The sequence below is a fragment of the Leptinotarsa decemlineata genome, unplaced genomic scaffold (assembly GCF_025532065.1).
Source record: "Leptinotarsa decemlineata unplaced genomic scaffold, Ldec_3_MD MMD2_tig00000090_RagTag_RagTag, whole genome shotgun sequence".
Lineage (NCBI taxonomy): Eukaryota > Metazoa > Arthropoda > Insecta > Coleoptera > Chrysomelidae > Leptinotarsa > Leptinotarsa decemlineata.
In genome coordinates this window covers 1,025,418-1,039,284 of record NW_027412541.1, presented here as the reverse complement: position 1 = coordinate 1,039,284, position 13,867 = coordinate 1,025,418, and the positions used below count along the sequence as shown (strand labels likewise).

The following is a 13,867-nucleotide window of genomic DNA, read 5'->3' as shown; positions in this document are numbered from 1 at the left end:
CACAACTGCTGTTTGAGACCCATCTACAGAGAGTGGAGAATAGAGAATATTTTATAGCGAGGACTGCTTTTGGTTTTCAACTTCCTAACGAACTATAGACTACCCTTAAACACCATATGGAAATACGCTGTCTAGTGTTAGATTACGAATGTTTTGTCTTTGGTATTAAGAAATATGGAAAAATATAAATCGGTATTTTAAAAAATTAATTGATGTTTATATTCTCTTATGAATGGATTCATCGTCCCTAATTTGAAACTTATACGAAGTTCTGACAAATTTTGAATGTTATTCGCGAAATTCAATAAAATGAAAGATAACAGCAAAAGTAGATACCTAGGTTTATTTCTCCAGTATCTTCTAAAATGAAAACTCGGAACTTTCATTTTTGATTTCTGGAATATGAAACTTTATATGAACTTTGAATTAGGAAAGGTGAATTTGAATTGAAAAGGGCATATTTTTGGGAGAAATTAATTTTTTGTAAAAAAATTTTGGTTTTCTACTTCTCTATCTTAATGTTCATTCTTTCATGTAATTCAATATTTATATGAAAGTAGCTGTTTCGAGAGAGCTTTCATTCCAGTTCGTGTCTGAAAGCTACTACATTGCATGTCTACTATATTGCACTGTCTAGAGTGAATTTTTTGAAATTGATTGCTTCCTTTCGTTCTTTGGAAGATTCCCACATTTATTATATAAAGATGAAGAAGTAGAGAGCTAAAACCGTCCATTCCCAGAAAGATAAATTCACTTGCAGTTTGAGGACAATGCCAGCTCATTTTTATTGAACAATAAGTCGTACTTTTTATCGCTGATTGCCTTTCGATCAAATGCCGCAAAACCGAAATCCATCTGGAAATATTATAGGTTCGTGTTTCAACACAGTTCTGTCATTTGGTGAAATGATGGTACATAGAAAGGAAAAATATTGTATCATTCGAGCGTTTATCAGGGCCGTAAAAAAAAAATTATTTCACGATCATGAAATGCCTGAAACTTTCAGGAATATCGAAAAATATCACCAATCAAAATTTTTTTACAAAAATGAAATTCGAAATTTCAAAGTTGAAGGTACATCAAGGCAGACGACCCTGTGTGTGAAAATCTATGATCACATTCCGATAGAAGGATATATAACAGAATAAAAACAGAATATACCAAAATTCAATTTTTTTCCTGTATATCTCCAGAACGAATGAAGCAATATTTCGGTATCAATCATCCAATACTACCAGAATTACCGTTTACGAGACCCCCTGCTTCGCATGAACCATATTTTTTAATTAAGAGATACTGACATTGAACAAATTACGGGTGTGAAGTTATCCACATCCACAAAGTACACTGAGAAAAAAATATCGCATTATTATTTTTTTCATTTACCGACTATGCACACCTACCCTTTTTCAATATGATACGCTTATTGACTGAATTAGTAAAAAAACAGAACCGTCCTAGTTTATTAAACTGTCTGAAGGGGTGAAAATAGGGTGGAAATATTTTAAAAAAGCGTAACATGAAAAATCGACTTTGTACGCCTACAAAATTGAGATATGTTATTCCTGATGATCTACCCGACAGAAAAAACTTCACGTCATAGTTTTCCAGGCCGTCTGAGGGGGTGAAAATGGGGTGGAAAGTTGAAAAAATCATATATTCAAAAATTGACTTTGTACACCTACAAGATTGAGATATGTTATTCCTGATACCCGATTTGACGAGAAAAACTTCACGTCTTAGTTTTCCAGGCCGTCTGAGGGGTGAAAATGGAAGGGGAATTTGAAAAAATCATATATTTGAAAATTGACCTTGTACACCCACAAGATTGAGATATGTTATTCCTGATACCCGATTCGACGGGAAAAACTTCACGCTATAGTTTTCCAGGCCGTCTGAGGGGGTGAAAATGGGGTGGAAACTTGAAAAAATCATATATTCAAAAATTGACTTTGTACACCTACAAGATTGAGATATGTTATTCCTGATACCCGATTTGACGAGAAAAACTTCGTTATAGTTTTCCAGGCCGTCTGAGGGGGTGAACATGGGGTGGAAACTTGTAAAAATCGTATCTTCGAAAATTGAATGTGTGGACCTATAAGTTTGAGATATATTTTCTATCATGATCTAGTGATAGAAAATACTTCATATCATAGTTTTTCAGGCCGTCTGAGAGGGTGAACAAGGGGTGAAAATATCAAAAAATGTCTTGATATGAAAAATCGACTTTGCACACCTACAAAATTGAGATATGTTATTTCTGATTATCTATTCGGCTTCACGTTATAGTTTTCCAGGCCGTCTGAAGGGGTGAAAATGGGGTGGCAATTTGAAAAAATCATATATTTGAAAATTGAGTTTGTACACCTACAAGATTGAGATATGTTTTTCCTGACACCCGATTTGACGAGAAAAACTTCACGTCATAGTTTTCCAGGCCGTCTGAGGAGGTGAAAATTGGATGGAAAGTTGAAAAAATCATATCTTCAAAAATTGACTGTATACACCTACAAAATTGAGATATGTTTATCCTGATACCCGATTCGATGAGAAAAACTTCACGTCATAGTTTTCCAGGCCGTCTGAAGAGGTGAAAATGTGGTGGAAATTTGAAAAAATCATATATTTAAAAATTGGGTTTGTACATCTATAAAATTGAGATGAGTCATTCCTGATGATCTATTCGACAAAAAAAAATTACATTATAGTTTTCCAGGCCGTCTGAGGGGGTGAAAATGGGGTGGAAATTTGAAAAAATCATATATTTGAAAATTGAGTTTGTACACCTACAAGATTGATATATGTTATTCCTGACACCCGATTTGACGAGAAAAACTTCACGTCATAGTTTTCCAGGCCGTCTGAGGGGATGAAAATGGGGTGGAAAGTTGAAAAAAATCATATATTTAAAATTTACTTTGTACACCTACAAGATCAAGATATATTATTCCCGATCACCGATTTGACGGGAAAAACTTCAAGTTATAGTTTTCCAAGCCGTCTGATGGGGTGAAAATGGAGTGGAAACTTGAAAAAATCATATATTCAAAAATGGATTTCGTACACCTACAAGATTGATATATGTTATTCCTGACACCCGATTTGACGAGAAAAACTTCACGTTATAGTTTTCCAGGCCGTCTGAGGGGATGAAAATGGAGTGGAAACTTGAAAAAATCATATATTCAGAAATTGAGTTTGTACACCTACAAGATTGAGTGATATTATTCCTGACAACGGATTTGACGAGAAAAACTTCACGTCATAGTTTTCCAGGCCGGCTGAGGGAATAGGTTTATGTGAAAAAAATTTAAAAATCTACCTATGTGGCGGGTTCGAAATACTAGTGAGGTATCTCAAACATATCGATAACTCAATCTACCGGTACACTGAATTAATTTCTTATTTTGTTCTTCCGTTTTCATTATATAGAATTTTTTATAGCTTCATACCTTCCACAATGAACCGTTTTGTGTGATGTAGGCCTGTTTAATTCAAATATACCATTGTGGCAACGCTGAGAGGCCTTGATTCTTCGTTTGCAAGATCACGCAATTTCTTTTAGTAGGTATGTTAAATCAGTCGGAGTGAACTATTTCAAATTACGAGTATAAATGAATTCCATTGACTGTCAGATAACATAAACACGAATTCTTCGAATATAAAATTTATTCTAATCCCATAACGAACATTAATAAACAACACGTGTGGACTCCAAGAATGCTTAGCTGTGACTTCTCATTCAACCGATCCAGGGTTATTCCTATACATGACAGTGAACATATTTCACCAAAGTACGAATAAAACATCGCTAGAATCAATGTCATCAGTAACTAGGATTATTTAGGTAAATACTGCCGTAAATAATATCATTCATTGAAATATATCTATTGTTTCCAATATTTGACAAAATTTCGAATAATCTTTGAATTAAGTTCATACCGTTGTGTACACCAGTTTCAAAATATTGATTATATCTTTTTGGATAGTTGATAGGAAATATATTTGCCTAGCTCCGTGGTGTAGGATCTCTCTGCTAGAGAAGTCTTACAAAACGCAGGTAGTTTTATTCTCTATCGGAGCCCTATCAGGCAAGCAAGGCGAATCCAGCAAAATTACAAAAAAAATACGTCAATTTGTAGCTAATTAGTTGCCAAAACAACGATTTTGTTGTTCGTGCCGATCCCTAGAAATCGCAAATAATGCTATCGTGATATCAAAGTAGCAAGGTAACTCAATAAATTATATACTTTCCCTTTGATCTTTACATAATATTAGTTGCTATTTAGTTGCTGAACCTTGGATATAGCGAAAAAAAATTAAATATTTTTAGTAGGAGATTTGAGCCGGTTCTAAGCCTCCTCCCAACACTATGACGTCACGTGGGGTGGATGACCTAGACCGACTCATGTGACTTTGAAAAATATGTCTGGTGCATGCCACCTTGATAAATATGTATTGTGCATATGACCTTGAAAAATATGTCAGGTGCATGGGTGGTATGTGTAAATCACAGATTACAGCCGGTTCTGGGCTTCCCCCCACCACTATGACGTATTAATTGCTTTTTTGTTGTTGTTTAGTAACATCAAGGCGATGTGACCTTGAAGTGTCTGGTGCATGGATCGTTCAGTTTTTTTTTTCATATGAGATTTTGTGTGTGTGTGACATAGTGACGTAATTAAATTTGGTTGGTGTGTGGGTTTACATTTTTCATTTATGTTCATGACCTCGAACATGGAATTCAACTTTGAGATTGGGGAACTAGATTGCATACATGGTAAAGTCAGGGTTTGATATTGTCCTTCATGTGTACTCTGTACCTGTTTGTACAGAATAAACACACGTCTGAATACCACGAAGATCCATCGACTGATGAGCGGTCCTTCTTCACCAGTTTGGACGGTACCCATCGTGACAGAGAGCGTACACGTCTGCACTCCGTGAAGTTTCAACGACCACTGTTTGCTTGTATCGCCTTCTGTCAACACATCGAGTTGGAATTGGTGGTGGTGGTGGTGGGGAGCGCCTGTGTTCGACGCATCGAGTTGGCTTCGACCTCGATCTACGTTACACCCTTAACGTACGTCACAAGGTAATAAGGATAAGGCGACTTTGAGGTAGTGTTTTGGGTTTGACTTTGAATGACTTTCATTCACACTTCATATTTTCACAGCTATTTCGAACAATGTTCAAAGTCGCATAACCTTGGGGGTTGACCTTGTGATTTCAGTCTGTCTCGGGTCACATTAACATCGAAATGACCTCTAACTACGTCACATGATCATGTGCTTGTCTATTACCAAACATACGTCTGCATACTTCAAAGTTCCTCCAAGTAATGAATGTTCCATCGGTGGTGACACGCAGGCAGCCGATGTGATCTTGAAGTGTCTGGTGCATGAATCATTCAAAATTTTTTCATATGAGATTTTGTGTGTGTGTCTGTGTTTGTGACATAATTACATTTGGTTGGTTTGTGTGTGTGTATGTGTGAATGCACGGTATAGGGTTTCATCAAGTGCTTTTCCATGTACAAACATACGTCTGCATACTTCAAAGATCCACCAAGTAATGAATGTTCCATCGGTGTGAGCCCACTAAGTAAGTACGTCTACATACTACACTTTCAACATTGAAATGATCTCTACATACGTCACACGATGTCGACAAGGTGACTTTGAAGAAGTATTTACATGCGGACAAGGCGACATTGAAGTAATGTTTTGGATTTGACATACACGGTAGAGTTAGAATTTGACATTATCGACTGACTAGTGCTCCTTCCTAATCAGTTTGGATGGTACCTATCATGACAGAGAGTGCACACGTCTACACTCTCTGAAGTTCCAACGACCACTGCTTGGCTAGTATCACCAGGTTTTTTCTGGTTCTGCGAAATTCAGGTTCTAGGACGTCAGGATTATGCGCAGTTGATATAGAGCGTTCTGGTTTATTGAGGATAATTTCAGACTGATGAATCCTCTGTTCTGGTTTTGACTGCGAAATGATCTTAAACTGTTTTGAACCGTCCCGAATCGTTCTTGCTCTCGAGGCTGAACTGTTCCCGTTGCTCATGCGCATTCATGTGGAAATTTGTTTGGGCTATTTGCTAAAATGTTTTTTTATATATTTGATTTGAAAAATCGATGATTGAGGGTAGATAACATTTGAGCTGACTATAGGGATACGAACAAAATGGGCATGATTAATAAATAGTATTTTCTCGTCTTCATCTCTTCATATATACGATAGGTGGCACAGTGGTCTCCTCAAAAGCGTTCTGATTTAAACAAGTGTCCGAGACTATTTCGGACTGTTTGAGATATTTTGTTTGTACGCACCATGTCGTGCGCAGTTTCCAAACGTTTTGGGATGTTAGAACCTACCATCTGTCAACACATCGAGTTGTGAAATGACATTAACATACGTCACACGATGTCGACAAAGTGACTTTTAAGAAGTCTTTATATGCGGACAAGGCGACTTTGAAGTAGTGTTTTGGGTTTGACTTTCACGGTGAAGTTATGATTTGACATTATCGTTCATATGTACTCTGTACGAGTTTGTACAGAATAAACACAGGTCTGCATAACGAGTTGTGATCGTAAACGACGCCATCATTCAGGATGTGAGAGCGCATCGAGATGAATTCGTCTTGAGTATATTTCTTACAAAATTTTGTTTACATTGTCATAAAACGTATGTGAAACTGCTGATTACACAGAAATTGCTACTTCGAAATTCCAAAAGTAATACAGTGTTGAATAGACAACTGAATCAAATTTTAAAAAGCCCCTTTCCGATTGGAAAAAAGTTGGTAACGCCCTCTTTGTTTCAAAGATCCACAAAGTAATGTATGTTCCATTGGTGTGAGCCCATCGAGTTAGTGGTGTGACGTCACAGCAGCAACTGTTTAACGATAGGAGAACGTGATGTTTACTCCACGGCGCGTGGCTGAGTAATGCGTATTCATCGGTGGGTCATCAACTCTCTCGATACGGAGATGACTGACGTAATGCATCGCTCATCCCTCGCTGTCAATGGCGACGCACAGGCGGCGAGAACTATGTTAGCGCATCTGTCCTCTAAGGCACGCCAAGTAGGTATGTTTATGCTTTATTACATATAAATGGTCCTCCAAGAGTATTTCACCACATTCTCAACGTATAAGAGGACAAGCATTAGCTGGAAATATAGTTACGCCATCTATGAACTGGGGTTGAAGACCGTGATCACCAAAGTGTGTAAAAGCATGGTGTTCACTTTCGTACGGTTGTGAAGGTCTTGAAGTAATTTGGAAGTAATATGCTTCTTTATGTGGAACAAAATAACTGAATAAAAACTAGTCACTGTATTTAGAAGTTGAAGAGCTTGAAATGTGGAAATAACGTTACAATGGATTAAGTGTCAGTTTGAATAGTAGAGACTGCAAGTAGTTTTTTTTTTGATAATTAGAAACCAATCATGATTATGACCACTTTGAAAATATATCTAGTATGAATACGCCAGAGAAAACTATAGTATACAGTACACAGTTATACAAGTGCTTCGGTTTTGCAAAATATTCAGTGAAAATCCCATAGAAAGTGTTACTTGAAGTATTCAATTCAATTGCTCGATTTTTCTAGTATTTCGCAACTTTGCGATTCCTGAATTATAATATCTACGCAAAAATTGTATTAAATTCTGTACCTGAGAGGTAAACTGTCGTAACTACAAAATTCTCGATTTTGGGGTTATTGATGTAACTACATTATCGAGGTGTATAGTGTTGAGTGGATAGTTGCCGATATCTGCACAGCTAATGAATGGCGTCATAGCCAATGTGACTTTAATGTATCTGTCATGATATGATAGAGGTAAACTCAAGTAACTTGAGTTGCAACTGCTCTCTTGTAAAATTTGCAAAATGTTAGTTACGATAGTTTACCTCTGAGGTACAGAATTTATGAAAAAAATAATCGAATCGTTTCATTTTTCAAAAGAGTGATAGGTGGCGCCATCTTTCCGTCAGTAGAAAACCCAATATCGAATATGATTTTTGAGAATCCCAGGAAGTATGCAACACATCACATCACAAATTGTATCAAATATCACTTGAAAATTAGCTTAACAAACGAGCTTCCATTGAATTATCCGTGCATGGATGCAGAGATACAAATGAATGTCTAAGAAGTAAAAAAAACACCAGTTGAAAATATATTTGGTCAGGAAATACTCAACACATCATCAACTGAAAATTTATTTATACATATATGTATGCATTGCGAGCACGTACAATTATGCACCTACCATTTATTACAACAAAATAATATATTAATCACTTTCAGATTCAAAACTTTCACCAATGTTCATCTTTAATATATAATAATAATAATAAACGTCTTTATTGAATTAAATGACATATGATATACAAATGAAATGAAAGTGTTGACGAAGTCTAGCTCAGAGCTATTCTACTCAACCAACAGGGGTTTCAACCCTGATTTGAAAAAGAAAGTTCACAAGTTAGGTAAAAGATAATTTTAGTAAATGGCTGTACTTAGTAGATAAGAAAAATAATTGAGTGGCATAGTACACATAAATAAATTATACAGGTTAATCACCATCACATATACATTATTGAAAACTTACTAGCCTGAATAATTGCAGTCAATTAAAAGGTAAAATGTAAATTATCAGAATTTGCTATATTACATCATTGTGTGAGTAATAAATAGTTCTTAAATTTATATTTGAATTTATTTATGTTATATAACTTGAATTGGTCAGGAAGAAGATTGTACATTCGAATGGAGTTGAAAATAAAAGATCGTTGAAATATCGCAGTTTTGTGCTGGGGCATGCTCAGGGCAGATCTGTTTCTGACATTTTTTGAATGTATTCTAGAACGTGGAATGAATTTATGCAATGGAGCTGGTGGGTTGGACTTGTTTAGGAGTCCATGTGTGAATGAAACCAAGTGGAGTTACCGTCTATTCTCCATGTTCAGCCAGTTGCACTCTTTGAGTTTATGGGAGATGGAGTCATATTTTCGTATTCCATAAATTAGTCTGCAATAAGTATTCTGCACTTTTTGTATCCGATTACTATCATCTTTTGTTAAACAGGGTTCGGTTCATCTTAGCCAATTGCAATAATTCTGGTTTTATTAATTTTTTCATCAAAATCAATGTTGTTTTTGTGTAACCAACTAACATTTTCCGATTTTCTTGAAGAACTGGTAGGCTGTTTATTCAAAATTTCACTGTGGTATAGTGCATTGTCCATTATAATTAAAGATGGTTCTTCCAAACTGGGAAGTAACTGTAAAGTAATCCACTTGGTGAACATTATACTATTCATTTCTCCATGGTAATCTAAGGTCAAAGATTCTGAACAGAACAATAAACTGGCTTCTGGAATAAACCCTTTCATAGAACCAGCAGGCACAGCAATAAATCGTTTACCATCATATCCTTCGGGTTTGCGTACACTTTCTACATTATTATCCTGCCAAGACTTTCTTTTATTTCCTCTTCTTCGGTTTTCCCGGTATTTGCGTAAAAAAATGCTCGTGAAACGATATTAGGTCTTTCAATCAAAGCTCTTCGATTATGATCTTTTTCAAATTTAAATCCCAGCTCTTTCAGTAAAACATTTGAAGATGATTTGCACATAGAAACATATTCCTTATTTTTCAGCTCATCGTTCAAAGATCGAAGGGTAAGATTTTTTTTCTGGAAGAAAATATTCAAATTAATATAGGTACATTTCAAAATTCATTGAATAGGAGAATTGATATTATAACTACACTTCAAATACGAGATACAAGTGAACCTTCAAATGTAAAAGAAAAATATATTTGACAATAAAGTTTGACTAGTTAACTAATTATCATACATCCAAGGCCTTTCCTGATACAGTTGTGACTGATAAAAATGGGAGGGGGGTTTTATTTGTTTAGAATTTTTTCTCACTAGTCAGTGTCGTGTCTAAGTCATTTGCATCGAATAAAATCTGTTTTCTTTTTGGGAGTGTGCTGCACCGATACACTTAATTTCATTGGTTAAAAATGACATTTGTCAAAATTTAACCTATGGTATAGCTAGAATTAGAAGTCCCGACGCAACGCACTCAAACAGAAAACACGTGAAATAACATTTTTATCATATAGACATCTGAACAGTCAATTTGTACCGTCTTTCCTTCACCATGTATTAAGAAGGTGTACTCACTGTCTTTATACATATCGTACAGAGTATATCGTACTTCCATTTCCTGCCCTTCAGGTAAATCAGATGTTTTCTTTTTGATACGATGTCTACTTTTTCCTGGAGTTGATGGAATGGGTTTGTGTTTATTTCTTTGTTTGATGTTGAACACCGTTTTTTTTAGATATTTTAAATGCATCTGCAACTCTCTAAAATACAGTTAAGAAAAGTTATGACATTTCTTTTATCATTTTAATGGTTACCTCTTGAACAGATGAAAATGGTAACAAAGGTCCTCCAAGCGCCCTCTCCCTTTCAAAATATTCGCACAAGTTCAACACAAATTGTTGTGTTTGTGAATTAAGAATACTTCCAGGCATAATCTAAAAAGGAGTATGAATATATTGTACATGTTTGGCATGACTTCATCGATTTAATTAATGTTATTTCTCTCATTATTGTTTCCACACTCCCAATTACTCTTGTACAATATCCCGGTAATGCGGAATTATAGCCACAAATATCAATTGTGAGGTTGGAAATATTAAAATTAAAGAACCTTTATGAATAAAACACATTGTATTGTACTTACTTTGAAAGTAATGATGATGCATTTAGCTTTGAAAAAAACTATTTTTGTAATATATTTGACTGTAAAATACTGTAAAACTGACGAAAACAATACCCAATAACATAAAACAACGATACTGTCAACTGTCAATATCATGTCTGACAAATGTAGCTAAATTGTAAAACACTGTCGGCTGTCTGGTTATCTCTTTCCACTGTTATGAGTGTTAATGGATCATCGCTATAACATATATATATCTTCTTCAGGAAGTGTCACTAAACAATAGTTATTTAACACCCACAACATCGTTTCCATGATGGAAATGGGACATAATTGGTGCGATGGTTGCGAGAGACCCCTAACAAATTTCACCCGAGTGTCGACATGTATAATATGCAATAGTGTCAAATCTGTGACACATAACCGTGGACCTACTGGACAAAAAAAAACAACAGCCCTTTTCAGGGCTACATTATTCATACAAACAGTAGTAGATTATGTGACAAAGGACTGCTTTGACTGAAAAAGTCGTTGTTGGGAATTTGTTAGTCATTGAATATATCTATGCATTATATGACAAATTACTATTTTCACTGAAAAGTCGAAGTTGGGAATTTGTTAGTCATTGAATATCTGTGCATATGATGAGTACTTCTTTAACTGAAAGTTGAAGTTGAAAATTTGTCATCATTGAATATACATGCATATACTGGTGTCCGAAATTATCCTCAGTAAACCAGAACGTTATATCTGCGCATAATCCTGGCGTCCTGGGACCTGAATTTTGTAAAACCAGAACAAACCTGATATGATCTGTGTTGAAGAATATAAAAATTAAATTGCTTTGATCTGTTATATAGCAAAAATTATAAGAAATGCTAAAAAATATTGGAAATCATTTTTCAAAGGACTGACAGGTGGCGCCATCTTTTGTCACGCCTTTTATTTCTCATTGACTAATTAAGTCAATTTGTAAACGATTTCTCGTTGTTCCACAATTTGGCATGAGGGTAACAACTATGGATTAGAGAGAGCATAGTTCCCAGGATAGGCCGCCAGCTTTTGAACAGTGAAGGAAGGCGTGGGTAAGATGGAGAGTAGAGCGCCACCCGCTTTATCAACCCTGGGACTTATATAGCATACTAAACAGAAAAGGGAAATTTATTCCAACTGGCAACCGATTGAATCAAACTCAGATCCAGGTAAAATATCTATAATTCCTTTTCCTAACATCCACACCTTTCTCAGTTGGTTCCAAACTTGTTAACAAATCCCTTGATTCATCTGTCAGTTTATAAATTGTATCAACTGTCATTATAAAGACTCCCCCTACAATACTGACAGGAAGCCTTGACCTCCTGAGGCCACAAAGTGTCAAATGTGAGAAGGTTTTTCTTTTCTAACAAACTTCCTAATTTCTGACGTCACAAGTAGGCGGAGCTTAGCGAACTTTTCCAAACATATCGATTTTACATCTTAAAACGCCATAAGAAATTATTTATATACACAGACTACAGAAACAAGTTTAGATAGGCAACTGTATACTTGTAGATACAAAATACTAATGCTCCACAGGTCCGTAGCGGATGTTACACGAACTACATAAAGAAAACTGTAATCCCGGAATTGTTTGTATTAAAAAAAACAGCTTTTACTAACATTTTTGAAAATTTCTAAATATAACAGGTTTCGAATAGCAATTAAGTGGGGTTAATTTTCAAATTTGTTAAGCAAAAACCACCTGAAATAAAATTTCGATTACATTTATAATTGAAGAAAATTTTCAAATGGTGCAGCCTTTATAGCTGTCAGTATCTCGCTCACTATATTGGTCTCACGAGCTTCTAATGTTTGCACTTGTAAATAATATAAAAAAATTATTGAATGAATATTTATTGAATGGGAATAATCCTAATATACATACAATTTAAAAAATAATAAAAATGAAGACATTAGTAATATATACATATATGTCAATAGATAACTTATAAAGACATCATCAATATATAAATACGTCCGTAAACCTAATGTAAATTACAAGACTAGTTTTAAATTCTTTGTTTGCACATCTTTTATGTGATTAGGTAATCCATTGTATCCTTTCAAGATGGTCTAGTAATTTCATCTTGTAACTCCTGAAAACTTGAAGTTGATGGTCCTGAGTATATAAGTTCTTCATTTGTTGAGGAATAATCTGAAGAAATTCCATTGAAATATCAAATAATGTCTAATACAAAAAAATAATACATTAACTGTAATAAATTCTGAATAAACATCTTCATTCTTCTGGTTGAATATATAAACGGTGCAACCAATGAGAGAATATAGAGATTGAAAATATTATAGATATACACAATATGGTACAAAATGAGGTATTATATTTTTACCTGGGTCAATTCCTACTGGCTCGCTTGCACTCAATTCCTGATGATCTGGTTTTCCTTGGAAACCTTCAACAAGATTGTAGGTAAGTGATAATAATAATAATAATATTATCAAATGTGAAGTAAAAATAAAAAAAGTTTATTAAATAATATAATATATATGAAATAATAATATAATTAAATAATATATCATCAATCATATATTATGTAAGAATAGTTTTACAGCTACTATATATACACTGTATTTTTTGTAAATGCAGAGGAATAAAATGAAGTGAAGGTACATTAATCCAACTCATTACCTGGTATTCTGAGGTATGGAACAGCACCAAATTTAAGTCCTCTTTTGGTTCCTGGCACCATACACTCCGGGGTAAAATGTTCATGACAAACATGATAGGAATTGTAGATTTTGTCTAGAGAAAGATTTTCGTAATTATAAGGTTTAATTCGCTCGATCCAAGTATTGAAAACATCCGGTTGATTTTTGGGAAAACAATGTCTTTTACTATCCCTATTAGTACAGCCTGCGACGCAACACCTTCTACGCTTTGTTGGGGGAACATAGTTCTCATCCATTTTTTAAATACAACTTGCACAAAACAATCGGTATTAAATAAGTTTATAACTTGTGATTAACATGTACTGAAAACACAGAATACTGATTGTTAACAATAGAAAAGTAACACACGCTTTCCCGCCAAAATGTTAAA

At 34.8% G+C, this 13,867-nt stretch overlaps 2 protein-coding genes and 1 long non-coding RNA gene across 9 annotated transcripts in view; 1 reads left to right on the top strand and 2 right to left on the bottom strand.

The window, feature by feature from the left end:
* The window catches only part of LOC111517555 (arrestin domain-containing protein 3), a 162,661-nt gene that overhangs the window by 16,018 nt on the left and 132,776 nt on the right, over positions 1–13,867 (top strand). The window lies entirely within an intron of this gene.
* Positions 8,513–11,073, bottom strand: LOC111513462 (uncharacterized). Its single transcript, XR_012464785.1, has 4 exons — positions 10,792–11,073; positions 10,463–10,582; positions 10,224–10,408; positions 8,513–9,725 (listed from the first exon to the last, which is right to left on the bottom strand). It is a non-coding gene; the product is annotated as an uncharacterized lncRNA (long non-coding RNA).
* Positions 12,873–13,865, bottom strand: LOC141481218 (uncharacterized). The gene is made up of 3 exons (XM_074172420.1): positions 13,457–13,865; positions 13,158–13,220; positions 12,873–12,964 (listed from the first exon to the last, which is right to left on the bottom strand). Exons 1-3 carry the CDS (start codon positions 13,731–13,733, stop codon positions 12,873–12,875), a joined length of 432 nt encoding a protein of 143 aa, XP_074028521.1. The 5' UTR covers positions 13,734–13,865.

Coding starts and splice junctions, on each gene's coding strand:
- LOC141481218 (XM_074172420.1), bottom strand. CDS start 13,733: ATGGATGAGAACTATGTTCCCCCAACAAAGCGTAGAAGGTGTTGCGTC. Junction 13,221..13,456: donor TCCATACCTCAGAATACCAG/GTAATGAGTTGG, acceptor ATCTTGTTGAAG/GTTTCCAAGGAAAACCAGAT. Junction 12,965..13,157: donor GCCAGTAGGAATTGACCCAG/GTAAAAATATAA, acceptor GAATTTCTTCAG/ATTATTCCTCAACAAATGAA.